General features: G+C 36.3%; 1 protein-coding gene across 6 annotated transcripts in view; it reads right to left on the bottom strand.

Annotated features, from left to right (window-relative positions):
• Positions 1–22363, bottom strand: part of LRCH3 (leucine rich repeats and calponin homology domain containing 3) — a 98558-nt gene that overhangs the window by 3082 nt on the left and 73113 nt on the right. The window contains exons 14-21 of one of the 6 annotated variants that reach the window (XM_043875263.1): positions 22226–22279; positions 18012–18083; positions 14348–14396; positions 13441–13548; positions 11609–11727; positions 10923–11060; positions 6305–6382; positions 6–3114 (exon numbers count right to left, since the gene is read on the bottom strand). In XM_043875263.1, the coding sequence (XP_043731198.1) occupies positions 2914–3114; positions 6305–6382; positions 10923–11060; positions 11609–11727; positions 13441–13548; positions 14348–14396; positions 18012–18083; positions 22226–22279 (819 nt within the window). In that variant the 3' untranslated portion in view covers positions 6–2913. Of the gene's footprint in view, positions 1–5; positions 3115–6304; positions 6383–10922; positions 11061–11608; positions 11728–13440; positions 13549–14347; positions 14397–18011; positions 18084–22225; positions 22280–22363 lie in introns of those variants that run through there. The other 5 variants (XM_043875265.1, XM_043875264.1, XM_043875266.1 and 2 more) reach the window with 5 other exon arrangements.

Below are 22363 nucleotides of genomic sequence, written 5' to 3'. Positions count from 1 at the left end.
TGACACTCACTGTCACTTTTTAAATTATTATTATTATTATTAATACAACTAAAAGTACATACAGATTATTTTGAATACTGGAAAATAAGTCACATACACTTATACATACAACAGAAGATAAACATACTATGATGGAGTAAAAGCAACATCCTTCATTCCTGATGATTAAAAAAGCAATGCAGATCAGATCAGTAAAATGAGACAGGTGAAAACAAAAACAGTTCCAAGTTACCAGATGGCTTAAGCCCAACGATACAATATTGTAAGAGAAAGTGCTTTGGAAATTACAAATCACAGGAATGCAAAATAGTTTCATGGCATAACTCAAGACTGCATGAGACAGGAATGGCCACTATCTACATTACAGTCCTGACTATGAGAATCAGGGTTCTCATACAGACAGGCATCACATGAAGAAACTGAAGTATATTCTTGAATTTTAGATGTATTTGAGAAAATTCCCCCCCACCCCCACCACACTGGGTAATTTATGGAAGGTCCAGTTTGAATTACTTAAAAATCTGAATTATAGAATTTAAATACAGTAATCATATCTGAAAAAGTGTTTCATATCCTGGTATTTAATGGATTAAATTATGCTGGAGAACAATGATGTGAGTTTAGTCAAGAACATCTTAATTAACATATATCTGAAAAGTGTTTACGTATTTGTTTAAGGAAGTTAAATCGCTTCTTATTTACCTCATTAATGTGTTTGGTTAATCCTTTCGTATAAGAAAAAAAGGCATATCATAATAACATCTATCACTGATTAGATGAAAGAATGATTACTCTCAAAGGAATGAAAGTGGAATTCTGGCTCTACTGAAGAAGTGACTATACATATTTATTAAAGAAGATTTTCCTCAGCTTTTCACTGGCACTTAATACAGGAAGTTTTACAAAACCAGTTGCAATAAAAAACATAACAAGTACGTATTATGAGCAGTTATTGGTATTCTTGCTTTACTTTCTTTTTATTTAATACTTACCTTGATAAAACAAGATAAATGGAATCTTTTGATCTTATATAACTAGCAATGTTGTGTAAATCTTTTAAGTACAATTGCAAGTACAGATTAACTATACTTAATATGAACCTGCAGAGTGTTCTGCTTTTGGGGGAGACATAGTTTCCCTGGTAGCTCAGATGGTAAAGTGTCTGCCTGCAATGCAGGAGACCCGGGTTCGATCCCTGGGTTGTGAAGATCTCCTGGAGAAGGAAGTGGCAACTCACTCCAGTATTCTTGCCTGGAGCATCCCATGGACGAAGGAGCCTGGTAGGCTACAGTCCATGCGGTCGCAAAGAGTCGGACACGACTGAGCGACTTCACTTTCACTTTTCACTTTCATATTTCCTGAGGCAGATTTCTTGATCTCCACTTTAAGGAGTGCCCTGCGACCTATGAGCCTGTGGTTTAGACATTCCCTCAGTGGCTTATGCTTTCCAGATGCACATTTGCCTTCTAGCTGACTTATGCACCATTACTCCCCCCAAACAACACACCACACCATGTGTGTTATCAGTGGTTTTTTAAAGGGACAAAACTTGACAAAACTGATCTCTGACTCAGAGACACCTTAAAAACAACATCTCCCCCAAACTCTGAAAGGCACTACTACTGTATAAAACTGAACTTTTCAACCCAGTGTTCAATGTTTCAGCATTGACAGTAAACAGTTTTTAATGTATTAAACACTTTTCCCATTTAATATGAAAGAAACCAAAGCAATCAGATCCTCAGACTGACTTCCACATGATGTTATTATGTTCCTCACAATCTCCCTTCATACCTGAGTTCAGTTGTCCAATTTTGTTAACAGAGTTCAGGAGATTCCTGAATGTTCAGAAACACTGTTTATGAGAACCAGAATCTGAATGCAATATAAAGTAGTTTCAAGCATTAAGGCTAGAGGCTAATATACTAAACATTCTGAAAGAGACAATATTCATTGCCTTGGGTACAAAACAGAGTTTGCTGCCTAATACTTTACCTGCTAGTGTTCAGATATAATCTCAACAGCCTATCAAATACAAGTTCACCTATTAACACGGTTCAAATACATTGGAAAACACATAAATTCCAATTTTAAATTCTAAATAGGATTCCAGAAATGAAGTTTAACAAAACATAATAAATGTGCTGACAGGTGCCAACCCCTGAAAGGGCAGCTCCAGATAACTGCCTTGTGTACTGTTTTCAGTGTACACAATGGGCTCAGAATAGCAATCTAGGGAACCAATGTTATGTTTGGACTGATAATCCTAATCAAATTAAAATTATTAAGATTAAATGGCCAGTGCCTTCCAGATGTCAAGACAGCAAATGCTTATTAGGTGGGCCTGTGCCTACTAATACAAAGAAACTTCAGGATTTCAGGGTACAGTTAAATATGGAGATCTGAGTGACCAGGTGCCCTCCCAGAACAGAAAGAGTACAACTGTTTCCTTATGAACAGCTGCTGAAAAGTTCAGCAAGTCATAATTTTAATATTTCTCACAGTTTCAGTACTTAAGTTGTGCTGAGGCATGGAAAAACTGCCAGATGGAAATTTTACTATGCCATTTGGAAACAAACTTATAGGTCATATTTTAACAATGGGCTCAGGATTGTATTAGTAGAACCTGCTCAACATTCATGATGAGAGAAACAAGGCCGTTCAGGCCAGGAGAATGGATGAATGAACAGAAGAAAAAATGCTGATCTTTTTACTCTGTGTTAGCATTAAAAATGCTTCCTAATGTCAGGAACTGCTTGTCTGGGCACAAGAGGACAGGATTCATCTACTTTATTGATTAGCTCTTTGATGGCCAGAAAAAAAAGCACATATGTAAATACTTTTGAATGAGAAACAAACCTCCTTTACCAAGCATAGGAATGAGGTGGAAATCACTGGAATGCACTCTTTTGGCTAGAGGGGGAAGATCCAGTAATAAAGCATACAGAGAGTTAACATTAAAGTACAATAAAATGCCACAAAACCCAAAAGCTGGATAGATAGAGAGACAAAACTGGATTCTTCTGAATGTGCCCCAAGAGAAAGTAGTGTTTCAACAGTTCTTTTTACGCTGAGGTTTAGCTGAAGGATGTCAGAAGGGGAACAAAGATTGTCCTGTCCAAAGTGTGAGCAGGAAAGGAAAACAGAAAAACAAAGTCAGTGGATCAGAAATACAGATTTGAGTATAGAATTCAATATGATCATCTCAATCATATTCAAAGAAACATGCCCTGTAACATTTTTTATTATAAATTAAAATAAAACGCTGAAAAACAAAACCACAAATTTTTACGTGCTGAGCTTGATTTTACTACTAAACAGCAGAATAAAATTGTTGGTGCCTAGTACGAACATTCAGGATAAAATAAACAGAGGTGGACGCTGACTTAGGGATATATGAGGCCGGAGGGTGGTGAGTGGGTCAGGCAACCTCTTTCTTGGCTCCTCCTTCCCCATTAACAAAAAAAGAATAGGTCAGAAAGCAAGGACAAAACCTTGGGGTGGACAGAAGAGGGGCAAGTTTTCAGAGAAAGCCAGGTGAGCCATGAAGGTTCAAGGAATGAACAAAGTATGATAATCAAAGGAAATTTATTACCTGGAAGTCAGGTTGTACTAAATGACTTGGTGTTTCTCTAAAAATCAAATTAAGTCCAGTTTACTAATTACTTATTTAGAGTTGTAAGGGGCCTTAGAGATCATCCAAACCCTCCAGTTTACAGATTAAGCAATTAAAAGCATTACTGGACTTGGTAACAGTAAAATATTCTTTCACACATAACATATAATAACTCTAGGACTTGATATACTGGACTCAGAAGTTTTTACCACCCATTATAGTGTTTTGAATGCGTCATATGATAAAAGAGAATATTCATATCCCTAGCCTTATTGGAGGTTTTCAACAGTCACTGGTATTCTTCAGTGTTACATAATTTAACTTGTAAACAGGTTTCTTCTTCCCTTCCATGGCAGAAGGACCTGAGAATGTGAGTGTAAAGCTATGAGTTTGTATTTATTCATTTTCTTCCTTTTGTTTGAGGCAAACAATTAAGTGTTTTAGCAGAAGTAACAGCAGAATAGGAACGTTCTAAAAGCGGTAGTGATGGTGGTGGTGAGGCTTGGGTGAAAGGCAGAAGTGGAGAAGGACGAAGTGGCCCGGGTTGATGTCCACTTCCTCTTTCTGGTGGAGAGGGATGGGAGGGAGGATGTGTCAACAACTCCAGTCTAAAACCACCCTGGAGAAACACCCAGTCTTTTATTTATTTATTTTTTTACACCCAGTCTTTCAAATTGCATTTTTTTTTCCTGTCTCCTGCCTTCAAATAAAAACTGTTAACCTCTGCTTGGCAAATAGTGGATTAAAATGCTTGCTTTAAAAGGCATACTGTTGCACTGTAAAGTGATTATCAGACAATTTAAAATACATTTAAAAAATAAAAGGCACACTTTTTGATTTTGTTGACTGATGGCAGTTACATTCTGATCAGTGTATGGACTTTAAATCTGAGACAGATGACGGTTCTGTAAAGTCCACAGTGCATGTACACAGTCTGACACAGGCTAAGTGTGCCTGTACGTCTAGCTGTGTGGGGTCGTTTTCAGCACCCTTCTCTAGGTGTGCAATGCCTCTTTTCAATCACTCCTATTTTCCCTCTAGTTCCCATTCCCTGCACCAATGTGTGCCACATTCTCTTGTTCAAAGACACTGCACTAAGAAACTGAGGAAGCTACTGGGCATGCCTGTGATGGTCAGGTAGGAACAAATTAAGAGTAGACATAGGGAAACCCTGAATGTTAAACTGTACACGGGAATATTAGGACCTGCCTGTTAATATGGAGAAATGCAGGCTATTTATCTAGAAATCTTATTAATGCTCTCAATATGTTTAAATATGGCTTGTTCTAAAAGAGATGATAAGCCTTTAGAAATCAGTACAATATGCAGATGACAAATTTGCTTTGAATTTGTCCACAGGAACAAAAAAAGATTCTTGCTATCACTAAATGTGCATTTCGGTTATAACTCAGCTTAATAAAACAAAAAAGAAAAAAAGTGAAAAGTAAGTAGCAGAATCAAAATCTACTTAATAAAAGGAGAAAAAACACTCATGGGAGTTCACGCTGCCTAACGCAGCTGCTTTGTGTAGCTGGGCTCGCTTCCCCTTTGTAAAAAGCTGAAAGGGAAAGGTGCCCATTGGACAAGTGATGCTATGACCTTCTCAATTCATGTTAGTTAAAGAGAGGAATGGTGAATTGGGTAAAATGAGTCACTGTCAGTGAAAGCCCTTGGGACAAGAGCTTAGCTTTGAGAGAAACAGTGGAGTAGTTGAGTTGAGGCCAATACTGGGTTTCTGACAGCTAATTAAGAAGGTGATAGAGAAGAGTCATGTTTTTCTCTTTGAATACTGGACAAAATATGGTGACAAGAACTGTAATGGTTGTGGTTAATGAAAAAAGTATCCAATGGCACCAGTTTTTATTTCTTTAAATTTATCTATATATCATGTCATTATACATAATATTTTTTAAGAATACCACACTTAATTGTTTTTAAAAGGGTAAAAGTTTAACTATTTGTACCATTAAAGGGCAATAAAGCTATAACTGAGGAATCTAGAGGCAAAAAAAACCCTCAAGAGCAGGAGCAGTGCCTAAAAATGGCCTCCTGTATATTCAATTCCAAAGAGCCTTAGTAGGAAAAACTGGTAAAATCTGTAACTTAGTCAACAATGCTGTCTAGGTGTTTATTACTTTGGATGACATACTATGTTTATGCTTAACAGTCCAGGAACCTGTACATAGTAGAATTTATAAGTGAACTGTATATATCATCTCTCTGTGCCATTTTTGCAACATTTCTCAAAATCTAAAGTTATTTGAAAATAAACATTTTTTAAAAGTATTAAAGCAAGTGTTAAAAAATTGAAGCCAACTGAAGCATTCTTAGTCTAAGAAGCACATATTCTGAAGCATAGCCTCTACTGTGTATGAAGTTGTCTACAAGTAGTGAGCAAGTGGGGTTACTTAGAAAATTTCAAAATAACTATTTTTGATTACTTGACACCAATTACTTACTATAACAAAATTAATTAACATGTATATTATTTCTTTGCTTGGTTCTTGTAAATAATTAAGGAAAACTGATCAAAAGCATAATGACTGACTCTAGTAATACAATCATGTTAGTAATTATCAATTTAGCACAGAACTATCCTATAAGATATTAAATACTTGCATTTTCTAAAAGATTTTAGGAATGTAATACCCAGATTTATTTAGCAATATAAGAAATAAAATTTATTACCTGAGGTACACCGATTTTTCTGCAAGCTTCTAAGAAATTCTCCACATTTCGTCTACATTTTGCCATTGTTAATTTAGGCTGCAAAAGAAAGAAAACATAGTATTATTAGCAAAGTTAATGGCTTCATAAATTCAATGTTCCAGACTGGAGGGTTAGCAAACTTTTTCTTAAAGATCAGATAATAAACATGTTAGGCCTCAGGGCCATATGATCTGTTGCAACCATTCAAATCTGCTAAGAGACTGAAAGCAATCATAGGCAATATATAAACAAGTGAGTGACTGTGTCTTAAAAACACTTTATTTACAAAAATAGGTACTGGCCTATGGCTCACAGTATGCCACTTCCTACTTTATAGACACTGGGCTTTGATTTTTATAAAGGAAGTGCTAAACAGAGAAATTTTAGGAGGATGGCTGTCTAACTTTTTTCCACTTTAAAATATACACCAAAGAAAATCTGGAGGAATAGCAAAATTAATTACCTACAACTCAGTCAATCAAGTATAATCACTGTTAGCACTTTGGTTCATTTTCTTTCAGTCTTTTTAAAGAAAATAATAATAATAAAATCAGTAGCCTTTGCTCATAAATATACTACAGATGTTATCATGTCACTATTCAATGATTATATTTAAATATAAGTATTTGGATTTTAAAAGATTGGATTAAAGAAAAATTTTCCAAAAGGTGAAAATTTCCCATAGGAAAATCACTACTAAACTTGTTTTTCTGAAAATATCTCTGATGACTAGAACATAGCTGCACTGCATGACCTAAAGTTGTGGTAAATTTTTTTTTGCCAAGTGGGTTATCTTGTAAGAAAGAAATATGAATCCCATTTCTCAAAGTGGTTAATAAACTCAGCTGTTCAAATTCATCTGCTGGTTTAAGCATCAGGCATGGAAGCCAACATCTCACCTAGAGCCAGACATTCTGGAGTCCGAAGCCAAGTGGACCTTAGGAAGCATCACTATGAACAAAGCTAGTGGAGGTGATGGAATTCCAGTTGAGCTATTTCAAATCATAAAAGATGATGCTGTGAAAGTGCTGCACTCAATATGCCAGCAAATTTGAAAGACTCAGCAGTGGCCACAGGACTGGAAAAGGTCAGTTTTCATTCCAATCCCAAAGAAGGGCAATGCCAAAGAATGCTCAAACTACCACACAATTGTACTCATTTCACATGCTAGCAAAGTAATGCTCAAAATTCTCCAAGCCAGGCTTCACAGCACATGAACAGAGAACTTCCAGATGTACGAGCTGGATTTAGAAAAGGAAGAGGAACCAGAGATCAATTTACCAACGTCTGTTGGATCACAGAAAAAAGCAAAAGAATTCTGGAAAAACATCTGCTTCATTGACTTCATTCTAAAGCCTTTGACTGTGTGGATCACAACAAACTGGAAAATTCTTCAAGAGATGGAAATACCAGACCACCTTACTTGCCTCCTGCAAAACCTGTATGCAGGTCAAGAAGCAACAGTTAGAACCAGACATGGAACAACAGACTGGTTCAAAATTGAGAAAGGAGTAAATCAAGGCTGTATATTGTCACCCTGTTTATTTAACTTATATGCAAAGTACATCGTGTGAAATGCCAGGATGAAGTACAAGCTGGAATCAAGATTGCTGAAAAAAATATCAATAACCTCAGATAATGTAGATACCACCACCTTTATGGCATAAAGCGAAGAGGAACTAAAGAGCCTCTTGATGAAGGTGAAAGAGGACAGTGAAAAAGCTGGCTTAAAACTCAACGTTCAAAAATTGAAGATCATGGCAAATAAATGGGGAAACAGTGGAAACAGTGACAGACTTTATTTTCTTGGGCTCCAAAATCACTGCAGATGGTGACTGCAGCCATGAAATTAAAAGATGCTTGATCCTTGGAAGAAAAGCTATGACCAACCTGGACAGCATATTGAAAAGCAGAGACATTACTTTGCCTACAAAGGTCCGTCTAGTCAAAGCTATGGTTTTTTCCAGTAGTCATGTATGATGTAAGAATTGGATCATAAAAAAGGCTGAGTGCCAAAGAATTGATGCTTTTGAACTGTGGTGTTGAAGACTCTTGAGAGTCCTTTGGACTGCAAAGAGATCAAACCAGTCAATCCTAAAGGAAATCAATCCTGAGTATTCACTGGGAGGACTGATGCTGAAGCTGAAGCTCCAATACTTTGGCCACCTAATGTGAAGAGCCGACTCATTAGAAAAGACCCTGATGCTGGGAAAGATTGAAGGCAGGAGAGGGGACAACAGAGGATGAAATGGTTGGATGGCATCACTGACTCAATGGACATGAGTTTGAACAAGCTCTGGGAGATGGTGAAGGACTGGGAAGCTTGGCGTGCTGCAGTCCATCAGGTCGCAAAGAGTTGGACATGACTTAGGGAACGCACAACAACAAAATTTAATGTTATTTTCCCATTTTCTTTAATAAACAAGAAGGTCCATGTGTTTAATTTCTCTAAGTGGTTTAACATTTATAAAAGTTTTATTTTTCCTATATGTATTTTACATTCTTAAATGAAAGGCACTCTGTTTGAGTGATCAAGATAAAGATCCTCAGTCACCTGTACTCTCAAATTTCACTTTCCACATGAGCTCCTTGCTACTTCCTAAGTATTTCCCTGGAGTATGAAGAATGACAGATTTCTTTTTTATTATTAAAAAAAATTATGTTTCTTAACTCAGTTGACAGAAACTAGGAAGAATGCAAAGTATGAATAAGCCTTTCCCTTTTTGGCACTGCCAAATAGCATGCCAATTCCTATTCTCTTAATCACCACCTCAGGACCCAAACCAAGTCTTTCAAGTCTTGGAAGCATAGTTGACTTGGCAGTACTGCTACTCCTCTCTGTCTCTTCTACACAAAGCTGAAAGCCTGTTTTCTGAGGTCACTAAATAAAAATTGGCTACCTATTTTCTTTAGAAGCAAATGCATGACTATTTTTGGATGTGCTAGAGGGAAAAGGGTCATATCAGTCTCCTGGGACCTTGGTAACAAAGCGGCTTTTATAATTAGACTAAAAGGTCCTTGGGAGGCTTAAACGATTTGCATCTGGAGAGGCAGCAAGATGAACGTCCAGAGTGGCAATCCAGAGGCCTGGATACAACTGCAGTAAAGAGTAAAGGATCTGCATCAGGAAGTGTGCTAAATAACAACAAATGACCAGAAAATGAGATTCTGAAAAGGTTACACACTGCTAAGCATGTTACAAATGCACAGTATCCATTCAGACTCATCAAAAGAGATGTCACAACATCAAATAATAATCAATGCAACGTGGAAACCTTGATTATATCCTGCTAGGTGTCTGTATATTTGTGAGGGGTGAGGAGGCAGAACAGCCATGAAAAGATACTCTTGGAACAACTGGAGATATGCAAATATAACCTGTGGATGCTACTGGTGCCTCATCCAGTGTCTCTACTCAGCCTGTGCATCTATCCTCCTTTCCTACCCCCACTCCCTGCTGGCTGCTAAGGGCTCATGGTTGTCTCTTCTCAGTTTCAGGCTAATCCCACAGGGAGCTCTGTGAAAGAATCACATCACACCCCCACCAACAGGGTTCAGCGCCCACATCCTACAATCCCTGGCTTCAAGCTATGGGTAAGAGCAAAGTGGCCTAGGACATTCTCAGAAATATTTAGGGTAAGGTGTTAGAAAATCTGCAACTTTTAGATGGTGCAATTAAAATATACAAAGCAAGACAGCAAGATGCAACGATTGTCAGCTCTAGGTGGAGGCTCTAAGAGTTTTCTTTATGTTGTTCTTTCAGTTTTTCTGAAGGTTTGAAATGTTTCTTAATAAAAACTTAAAGAAAAAAAAAAAAAGGAAAGTTGTGTCAATCCAAAACTTGCTCTTTCTCTTGTGGGTTGCCATCCTGATATACTGATGTTCATATCTGACCAGCAGTCTCAAGAAAACCTGCTGCTTATCTAGAATGCACCTTCTGCACCTGAGGTTGGTCCCTGAATCATGTCACTTCTAACCCTGAAATATTCATCTTTCTAAACTGCAGTTATAATCCTATTATTCCTCTCAAATTCCTTCTGTGTTTCCTGGTTGTCTACACTAAGATAAACTTTTATCTCCCTGACATGGGACATGAGGCCCTTGCCACATGGCCCGTGGCTTACCTCTCTAGCTACATCCTCTGTCATTTACACTCACAAACTTGTAAATAATCTACTTTAACCAACTTAAGAATTCCTTTAATATGCCATGATCTTCCTTAGCTTTTTAATCTAGGAATACTATGTCCAGGATGACGTTCTCCCTCTGTAATGCTGGCAAATTTCTATTCATACTTAAAGAATTAGTTCAAATTTTACCTCCTCCTCCACTGGCAAGGCTTTCCTGAACTTTCCAGGCAGTGCTGAAGTGGTCCCTTTTTTGTATTCCCATAGCATACTTCTGACATAACTCTTTTATAACACTACCACACAGCTGTAAGTTACTGTTTACAGGCCTGTTTTTTCTCTAGTAGAAGTAAGACCCAGAAGGTAGGGGCTAGACTCTATTCATATTTGTATCCTTAGCACTCGCATAATGCCTGCCTCTTAACAGATGTCTGGTGAAGAGTCAACTTTTTTTTAAGCATGAAACTTACTACAGCAGGTGAGGGAACGTGAATGCTTGGGACAGATCGAGGCCGCACGTGATTGGCTAAATGGCAAAGAACGACACCATCGGTTAGAGCTGCTCCAAGATCACAAGGCAGAGATACCTTCAACCGGTACTCAATATGCTAAAAATCAAGATAAAAAGCAAATAACTTAAGTACCACCATCTCTTATTTTATTTTTGTATCCTAAGTCAATAATTTAAGGAGATCCAATATATATATACACACATATACATATATATGTGTATGGTCAATATGTGCAAGTATGTATGGCAGTCAGGTGACACTGCTGCCAAGTTCCACAACAGAATTCATTTACAATTTTCTGATTAAAAAACAAAAAACTAGATGCAATTTTAAAATAAACACTACATATGTGTGGTATGTATATGTGCATACATACATTAAGTTTTATTAACTCTAACAAGATTTCTTTACATTGAAGCAGAAAAAAATTTTAAGTAGGGCCAGGGATTGAGCTTTATGGAGTAACCCATCTCATTTTTCTAGTAAATAGCTGAAAAAATTCATCACACAATGGGCATCACAGCACACAATGGACAGCTGTTGATTCTATTAAAAATGTGTAAGTCAAATGAACAAGTGATGTCAGGATCATGGGTTACAGCAATATCACTTTAAAAAGTGTAACTCAAAGGCAATGTATATACTTTCCGTAGTTGATCTATTAATTCTAGCTCTTCTTCTCTCTGTCTTGAATTCTGTCTTGTTACTGGATCTTTCAAATCAGTGGTAGGTACAGAAGATGAAAGGAGGGGTGAAGCATGACCTAAAAAATATTGATATGTGAGACAGAAAAGTGATTGCTAGTGTTGCAAAAATACTCAGATCCACCTGATCAGTTTCCTTGAAAGTACAGCACTTTCAACTTCTGTATTGCCTTTTTAAAAAATGTTTTTATAATGGAAATTTAAAAATATGCACAATAACAGGGAGAATAGTATGAAAAACTACCAAATGTCCATTATCCATTGGTCTCAACTATTTTGTGTTTTATCACATCCATTTAAAAATGTTTTTATTGAATATCATACCCCCCAAAATTACACAAATCATAAGCAAAGAGCTCTCAGTAAATTATCATCACAAAGCAGACACAAGCAAGTCAATAAATGGAAAATTACCAACACCCAGGAGACCCTCTCCTGTTCTCTGCCCTTGGTACCAAAGAATTATTTCCAATACCATGGGTTCTAACTATGTATACTTTCTGGCTTCTAATACCACAGATTAGTTTTGTCCATTTTTGAACTTTCTATAAATAAAAGCATATTATATGTGTGTATGCTTTTGGGTTTGACTTCTTTTGATCAACATTATAAGATTTATTCACGTTGTTGTATGTATTAACTTGTTCATTTTCATTGCCTATTTGGTATCTTATTGTAGAAATATACCATAATTATTTATCCATTCTATTGTTGATGGACACACAGTTTGGGGCTATTATGAATAACACTGCTACGAGTATTTTTGTACATATCTTTTGGTATATTATGTTACATGTTTCAGAAAGCAAAGTTGCTACTCATAGGACACACTGGGTTGGCCAAAAGTTAACAGTTCTTCATGAAAATGAAAATTTTCTTCTATTTTTACCTAAAACCAAGTGAATTACCTGACCAACTCAACAAGTATTCAGCATTAGCAGATAATGTAAACAGTTTTCCATGCTAATTTACAGTCCCACCAGCAGCATACCTCTGGTTTGAGTTTAAATCTCACTATCTATCAGTTACATTAAAAGTAATTTTGGGAGTAAAATGTGTTTCCACATCTAGGTAACTTCTTTGGGGATCAACAGAGATTTGTCATATTAACTAAAAACCATAAGACTAAGTAGACCTGTTTTTAAATTACTGATTTATTTCTTTAACAATATAGAAAACAGCTTTTACCAATGGAAAAATCTAAGAGGATGTTACAGGGAGAAGAGACATTCATTCCCTGAAGCCCTAAAAGAGTATTTTTTTTGTTCAAACACTATAACCTGCTTTTAGGTAATACTAAGAAGCTTTCTGAACAAGATGAATTTGAGCAAGATTAAGATTCTCTTCCTTTAACATCAGTGAAGTGAAAGTGAAGCGAAGTCGCTCAGTCGTGTCTGACTCTTTGCAACCCCATGGACTGTAGTCTATCAGGCTCCTCTGTCCATGGGATTTTCCAGGCAAGAATACTAGAGTGGGTTGCCATTTCCTTCAGTGAAATCACCGACAAACGCAGAGCTTAAAACACTGTCTCAGTGACACCATAGGGCAGAAGTTTATTATTGTTTTTTGTTTTTGTTTGGCCATACCACACAGGTTGCAGGATCTTAGTTCCCTGACCATGGATTGAACCTGGGCCCTAGCAGTGAGCGCACCGAGTTCTAACCATTGCATTGCCAAGGAATTCCCAGGGTAGAAATTTAAAAGCGTGTTAACAGTTAATGTCATTGTATAACCACCTCCATCCCATCCCCCTTTTAGTCACTACCACCTACCTTTATTTGTTTCTGTCCTGACAGCTCCTCGGAAAAGGAAGCTTTCAGGGCGCTGGGGCTGGTTTCTCTGGATAGCAGCAGGAAAAGAATATGCAGGGGAATGATGAACTGAATCAGCATGGAAAAGCAAAATAAAATTAAAGGAGATGGAAAAAAAATTAAATATAATAATAGATGTGACAAAAGTTCAATAAATGATAAATGAAAAAGAAACGTTAAATGTTGCAATGATATAAAATAATAATTTTGCTTATTAATAGAAAAATCTGGTACAGGAAAGTAACCCTGAAAACAGGAGGGCTGTTTGTATGCATTTTTATTTTTTAGGCCATGCCACATGGCTTGTGGAATCTCAGGTTGTGGTTCCCCAACCAGGGATTGAACCCAGACTATGGCAGTGAAAGCCTGGAATCCTCACCACTAGGCCACCAAGGAGTTCCCTGTTTGTTTGAATCTTTCACTGGTGCACAGACTCTAGTTGTGGTGTGTCGGCCTAGCTGCTCCATGACATGTGGGATCTTAGTTCTCCAACTGGGGATCAAATGTTCACTCTCTACATTGAAAGGTGGATTCTTAACTACTGGACCACCAGGGAAGTTTCATGTATGTATTTTTAACTGTCATGTTATTCTTGGTGTATCAATAAAGACAGAATGAATGTTAATATATTAAATATAGTCTTGTGCCAACCTACAGCCCTGCTAGTAAATACGCATTTTTTTGTATCAAAAGGCTGAGTAGCTGAACAACCACTTGAAGTAAAAAATGAAAAATGTACAGAGTTCCCATATTTGTGTCTGATTTCTCAGAAAAGGAAGCCACAGCCATTTAAGAAGTAATTTATCAGGAAAATCCATGTAAAGAATTATAATCAGGATGTGGTTAATTGTACTTTTGTGTCTATTACCTGTTTCTGTTGTAGGTGAATTTGATACAGCATTAGATCTGTCATCATTCTGTGGAGAAATAAATACATCAATAATTATTATTCAAGAGGTACTTTCCACATTTGTGATAACTTAGGGATTATAAAAGAAAAAATATCATGCAACTCTATTCAAAATGAAATCTAGAAATAAGAATTTGGTATAATTAATTTTGAATATTTTTTAATGTCAAATCTCTTACTTGGTTCTAGAGACTATAAGATTTAAGTAACACATTCTCTAAAGATAGTCCTAATATGTAACAGGTCTTTCCTAAGACTGTGAAAAATTAAATCATCCTAAGGCAGAAAATTTTATTGGGTAATGTATAAGACAGAATAAAATTTTATTTTACAATAGTGTTTTTCTGGGATACTTTCTAAAGTATTTCTCCTCTACTCCTCAAATAATGTTTTAAGAAAGAGTAATGAAGGTTTCTTCATTTCAGCTAGGAAATAAGATGGTGCAAGATGATAGCTGTATTTTGTGACTAGTATTTGAATCCAAGATCTTTTTAATTTATTGACAAAGGAACTATAAAGGAGAGAGAAGTAGCTCAACTGGTATAAGGTATATCTAAAAAAAAGGGACTGGAGATAAGCTAATTAAAAAAGAAGTATTGGTTAGCTGGGTTAAAGGTATTAAAGACATGGCAGAGGAGTAAAATCAACAAAATCTAGAATTAACAAGTTTTTCAGGCCTTGATATCTAGTTATATTCAATGATTAATGAATTGTACTCAATAATTTATGATAACTGAGACATTTTTTAACAGAATGACTTTAAAACACACACATACACATATACACACTCCCATGCTTTTTTCTCCTTTTTGGGTTTCAGTATTTTCAGAAATCTTTATCTCAAATTTTAGTTGGGTAGGTGAGACTAATGATGAAAGGAAATTTTAACTGCTATAAATAAATAATAAACAGAAGCCATGCTGTTGAGAAAATTCCTGGACTGATCTGAAAGACAATTCTGAGGTAATGATTCCTTGATTTGATACTCTCAGGCCAAGAATTAAGACTTAAAAAGTAAGCTGCATTCTTGAGTGAAGAACTGTATCACATCTTCATTAGTGAAAAAGACAACATGTTCATCAAGTATAAAGATGCCAGTAAACTAAGTTTAGGATGCTGAGAAGAAATGGGAATTTAAATAACAAGTTTAAAGTAAAAGCAACAGGCACTGGTAAAGGGAATGAATAGGCAAGTGAGGCAAGAGCTGGATATCTTTATAAGTGAACAAAAGACTATCCTTATCTTCAAAGAATATGAGATAGGAAGGAGAAAGCTAGTTAGCTAAACAAAGACCTGTTGAAGGAACAATGGTACAAATTGAAAGAGATTATTCCAGATACCGAGGGGAAAAAAAAATTAAAAAGACCTATTACTGTGAGATAGATTAGAAACTTTTAACACATTTAGGAATAAAATGATAAAGTTGATAGGCAACTCTATTAGATAAGGATCATGGCATATGGTCCCATCACTTCATGGCAAACAGAGGGGGAAACACTGGAAACAGTAACAGACTTTATTTTTGGGGGGCTCCAAAATCACTGCAGACGGTGACTGCAGTCATGAAATTAAAAGACACTCCTAGGAAGAAAAGTTATGACCAACCAAGACAGGATATTAAAAAGCAGAGACATTACTTTGCCAACAACGGTCCATCTAGTCAAAGCTATGGTTTTTCCAGTAGTCATGTATGGATGTAACAGTAGGACCATGAAGAAAGCTCAGTGCCGAAGAACTGATGCTTTTGAACTGTGGTGTTGGAGAAGACTCTTGAACAGCAAGGAGACCCAACCAGTCCATCCTAAAGGAAATAAGTCCTGAATATTCAGTGGAAGGACTGATGTTAAAGCTGAAACTCCAATACTTTGGCCACCTGATGCAAAGAACTGACTCTTTTGAAAAGACCCTGATGCTGGGAAAGACTGAAGGCGGGAGGAGAAAGGGATGGCAGAGGATAAGATGGTTGGATGGCATCACTGACTCAATGGACATGAGTCTGAGTAAACTCTGGGAGTTGGTGATGGACAGGGAGGCCTGGCGTGCTGCAGTCCATGGGGTTGTAAAGAGTCAGATATGACTGAACAACTGAACTGAACTGAACTAGATAAGGAAGAGCTGAAACACATTCCATTGAATGGCAACAAATGTTCTCACCTCCAGAAGTACCAAGATAACATACAATTGGGTGTAATGAAAAACAAAGCCAGACTAGAGGGGACTTATAAAATGGGGACTTTTATTTATTTATTTTTTTTTTAATGGGGACTTTTAAAATATATTTTTATTGAAACTGTAAATCTGAGTGATTTGCATTCCAGTATACTAAAATGATTAGCTCAAACCATGCTGATACTCTGACTGTAACAAATTAACTTTTCTCTTATATACCTTCCCTGAAAGAATTTTGAAAACAGTCCCTCAGATAATTTTCTGTGTTGTTCAAATAAGGAACGTACTGACAAAGGCTAGCAGAAGGTTAATACAGAAGAGAATCAGAAAGCTTTTTCAGGAGTCATTCAGGTATGAGTAGCTTCAATAAGAACCAGAAAGGAGGTTTATCAGGTTTACAGATGTAAGTTGGGGTTAGCATCTGGAAGGACATGACTCAAGATTCTGAAAGTATTCTGGTAAGCTAGAAAATTTTAAATGTTCACAAATAAAAATTAAGCAGGAAAACAGAAGATATAATATTTAGAAATTATTATCATTAGGAGTATAATAAAAACATTTGACAATTACAGTGGGCACTGAGTAAAATGAATACCGAAAAGGAAAACCCCAACCTAACAGTGTTAGGATGTGAATAACCCTGGTTTCATGCTCAGCACCATGTGGGCTCTAATGAGGGAGACCATGCAGCCAAAATGTAGGGCAGAGAACTTGTGAAAGTTCGTAAGGACAAACAGGCTAGGAAAGGTACATAAAAGGGCCAAAGCTTAATTTACAGAGAAGACAAGGGAGGCATCATAATCATTTTCAATTATAAAGATTCGCCCTACAAAAGAACTACTAAGTAACTAGAAAATCTCCACTCTGAAAAGAAAAGAAAAGAAACAGTTGAGGTGTAAATCACAGGAGGACAGATGTAAGTTAGACAAGGAAAGGACCTGGTTGACAATGAGGATTATTAATCATTTATGTACCAAATGATAATAAGCATGGAATTATCATCCTTAGAGGGAAGCCTTCAAAATATAAAATACCACAGGTCTTTAATTTAGACTTACAGGCCATATGATCTCCACTGTAACTTCCTACTTAAGCACAAAAGCAGCCATAGACACATGGTGGCTGTGTGTCAATAAAACAGAAACCGGTAGCCTAGGGACCATAGCTTACTGACCCCTACTATAAAAGGGTTTTGGCAGCAGACAGTCTCCCAAACTGGGAGACTCAAGTTATTTCGCATGCACTTAGCCAACAGAGTTAATTCAAATAAAAACTCATGATCAAAGTAAAATAGTAACAAAGTTACAAAGTAAACTCATGATAAAAAAATTCTTTGATAATAGAATATTTCAAGCAAAATCTCAGTATAAAGAATTAATGAAGGCTCTATGTTTCTGCATAATAAAACTTGCAAAAGTTCCTGGTAAAATACAATAACGAGATATACTGATACCTGAAGAGGCCTGAAGGCAGAAGAATGAGGCAGGGTAGCAGCACAACCCACTTGATTCACACCTGACAGCGACTAAATTGCAAAAGAAAAAGAGAAGAAACAGAAGGCAGCATTTATGTTAGCAAAACGTCAGACAGCCAGGCAGGCAGGCAGGTCTTCTCAGTAAAGGCAGAAAAGGAAAGGTCACTGACAAACTTTCAAATGGTTCACTAAGACATTGACAGGGCAGAAAGAGAACACCTGGGAGAAAAGGCCTGTAATTTAACACAGTTTCTCCACCTTTAATTCAACTGTTTCAATACTCCATACCACATTAATCAAGAAGTGAAAGACTGATTTAATATAGAAATAAAATAGAACATATATATATATTTTTTTTTAGCAAAACAGCCTTAGAAACAAATGAGTCCTGTGCTATTCCTATGACAAGGTAAACAAATCCAGTCAAAGAGTTCATTTTAACTGATCGGAACTGGCATGAATAAGGGCAATATTTTTTCAATATTAATCCAAATTAGATTTATTATAATTCAGGTTAATGGCTCTGGTATGAGATGCCAGGATATAAGGGTTTTGCATCACAACTTAAGGATGAACCAGCATTTCATTTCTGCTTCTGTGAAAATCCAAATGACCTCTAAAACATACAATTTTCCTTTTGTTTGAATGTTTTATCCTTTCACCAATCTATGAATACATACAACTAGTTAAATATATTAGAAATACTGTTATAATCTATTATACAGAATTTTATAGATAAAAGCTGTTCAAAACGTGACAATTTTTTTTTACTTGTGGGGAATGGAAATCAGAGAAGACAAGACTTTCACAAAGGGTGCTTGGGTGGGATTTTACCTGTTAAAAATGCCAAAGGTTTCAAGATATTAAAGTCTTTATAAGTTAAATAATTAAAAAACAAATTAAACTATGATCACAAATACCTGAATCATGGGATAAATGAACAGGAACACAAGTGGTGTTTAGGAAAAGGTAAGACGGTCAATAAAATAAATACAACTATAATTTTAATGAGCTGATAGATAGCAATGTTTTTTTCATGTGTGCAAAAAAAAAAAAAAAAAAGCATGTAATACTCACAGTAACATTACATATCTTAAGGCAGAAAAAAGTGAAGAAAGAAATGTACCAAGAACAGACTGTGACAACAGTCTTACATTTCACATGCTTTTACTTGTTTAGATTTCCTGGGCTTCCTTGTAATCAAATGGACTTGAATTACTGTCAATTTCAAGTATGTGCTATGTGCTTAGTCGCAGTCATATCTGACTCTCAGACCCCACAGACTGTATGTAGCCCACCAGCCTCCTCTGTCCATGGGGATTCTCCAGGTAAGACTATTGGAGTGGGTTGCCATGTTCTCCTCCAGGGGAACTTCCCAACCCAGGGATTGAATGCCGGGGATCAAACGCAGGTCTCCCGCATTGCAGGCAGATTCTTCATCATCTGAGCTACCAGGGAAGCCCAATCTCAAGTATAAAAAGGTTAAATGGCACTATGTTGGCAAAGGAGGAAAAAAGGAATGGAGAGAAGAGGAAGTGAAATGAGTCTAGCTACTTGCCATTATCTAGAGATAGGATAGACATAGATGTAACATATATGAAAGCAACAGAGCCTGAAGGGCAACCCTAAGAGAATGTTAGTGTAACAGATATTAAACATTCCTAATACTTATATCAAATCCCATATTTTGAGGTCTTTAAATGAGATTCAACATTTACTTGCTGTATCATCAGACCTTCTCATCACGAAACTATTTTTTTTGACAACTTTTTATTATTTTCCTGACTGTGATTTTATTTTTTTTATTTTGCCCACACCATGCAACTTGCAGGATCTCAGTTCCCTGGACTGAACCTTGGCCACTGCAGTGAAAACACCTAATCCTAACCACTTGACCACCTTAACAAATGAGCAATTATTACATGTAAAGAATACATAAAACTTCCAAATTATTCAGGAATACTTATTATTGAGGAATACTTATTAGTAATTAATAACTAATATATCCCAGGAATTAGATAGGGGTTGAATATACATAAGTAAATGCAACAGAGAATATCCCCAGGGCCATGAAACTTATAATCTAATAGTCTATCATTGGGGGAGGGATATAAAAAACAATAAACTCCCACCTAAAAGTACTATGAAGACGAGTAACAGTGGAGAACTGATTTGGGGTAAGCAAAGTGGCAGAAAAGCCATTTTAAGGATGTGACGTTTAAGTTGATACCAGATAGATCAGTGGGAGTCAACCAAGGGGTATATGCATGGAATGAGAGACATTCCACGCAGAGGGAACAGCATTTGCAAAGATCCTGAGGTGGAAAAGGGTTTCTCATATCTGCAGAGCAGAAAAAAATGCTGATATAGCATGAGACCAGAGATGAGAGACAAATAATACCCAGAGTGCACAGGAACTTAGAGGCCATGTTAAGAAGTTTGCAACTTATTCTAAAGGGTTTGCAGACCATGTTAAGAAGTATATGGACTTTATTCTACCATGTGAAGATGATACTTAAGCTCTTAAAAGTCATTTAAGAGTAGTTTTGATAAGATCAGAGGAGAGGTAGGATTTAAATAATGGTTCTTTGTGTACATGTTGGACACTATTTGGCATGCAAAAATATCTGAGATATGGTTCTTGCTTTTAAGGGCCATCTAATTTATGCCAGACATGAATACTATTAAGTAAAATACAAGTGTATGTGTTTGAAAATGGCTGAAATTTCAAATTTCACGCTAAGGGGGGATTTTGTGGCTGTTTTTCCAAACTCCACTTTTTCCTTGATAAAAACATCTGGGCATTCAGCACTTACTATACGTGTTATTAAATCTCATCTTCAGTTCCCTGAAGTGTTTTCAATTATAGTACAGGAGGCAACATAGCACAGTGTTCATGCAGGTTTTAAGTCACCCAAATCTGGATCTGAACCAGCCTTGTACTTATTAGCTACGTGATCTTGGAGAAGTCACATCTGGACAAAACATTCTGTGCCTCAGTAATCATTTGTAAAATGATGTTAAGTTTACCCTTAGCTCTTTAGGATGCTGTGAGGATGAATGAAATAATGCTGGTACAGTGTCTGGATCATCACAGGCTCTCAGTATTTTTTTTACATTAATTTATTATTTGCCTCTCAAGCCAATCAACTTCAACTAAAACTCCAGAAGTTTATTTCTTTATAAGACTGTCCAGTTAAAATATGCTTTATCCATCATAAAGGAAATGATGATTGCAGAACACAAAGATTTTGACAGTGAAATTTATGTAACAAGAATCTCATGCTGACGTATGTAGTTCATGCAATAGCATGCACAGCAGCAGCAGTTACCAGCTCCTAAGACAGGAACTGCTACAGACAATAGGCTTTTGAACTGCTGGTTTTCAATACTACAGTGAAAAAAGTAACATAAAACATGATGGGAAAACCAATTGTGTAAATGGTTAGAATCCTCTTGCAAAGCTGATAAAAATGAGACTCTCAATAAAGGTCTCCTGTTATACTCATTTTCAGCTGATGAAACAGACAATAAAAGTAAACCACTGGGTTTTAAGGTATCTTCTAAATTTGCATGTGTTCAATAAAATCAAATAAAGTTAAAAAAGAAAAGTAAACTAATGTTAACAAAGATCACTAGATAGCATTCCAAGTTAATGTTTCCCTGAGTTTAAAACATAAAATGGGTATGGAGGGATAATCTTGAGATGGAAGTATTTATTTAAAGTTTGGGATTTTCAGTAGCATAAAATAGATGATAAAATAGGGTGTCAAATATACAGTTGTATAATTAGCATCATGAAGTAATAAGGTAACCATTCATCATACAGGTGACTCACAAAACAAATTAATGATTAACAATGGACATCTGTAATTAGAAATGACATTTTAAAAACTAGTATGTTTTTAAACTCTCCTCCAACACACATACAAAGCCAATATGGTTCTCAATGCAGATGTTTTACTTTGAGAACACTAACAAAGGTATTTGAATCACATCTGCAGAATACTTGGAATACTGAGTAAATCATGAAAAGTAATGTAGGGAGACATTCTAACTACTTGTAAAGCATTCAGTAATGATGCTCATCATGTTTTATGGTATTTAGATCAATTCAGAATGAAAAGTACAATAGCTATTCTCCAATCCTGAGACACAGCAATGTAAAACTCCATTTTGTGCAAGGTTCTTACCACTAACAAGGCACTATCATCAGTGTGCTGAGACCTTCTGGATGGGAAGGGACACTGGAGAGGTGGAGAAAAATGAAGCAGTGTCAAAACCAAGCTATGCACACACACGACGAATTTCACAAATACACATGCAGAGAG

Source organism: Cervus elaphus, chromosome 19, assembly GCF_910594005.1.
Source record: "Cervus elaphus chromosome 19, mCerEla1.1, whole genome shotgun sequence".
Classification (NCBI taxonomy): domain Eukaryota; kingdom Metazoa; phylum Chordata; class Mammalia; order Artiodactyla; family Cervidae; genus Cervus; species Cervus elaphus.
This window is presented reverse-complemented; position numbering and strand designations above follow the sequence as displayed.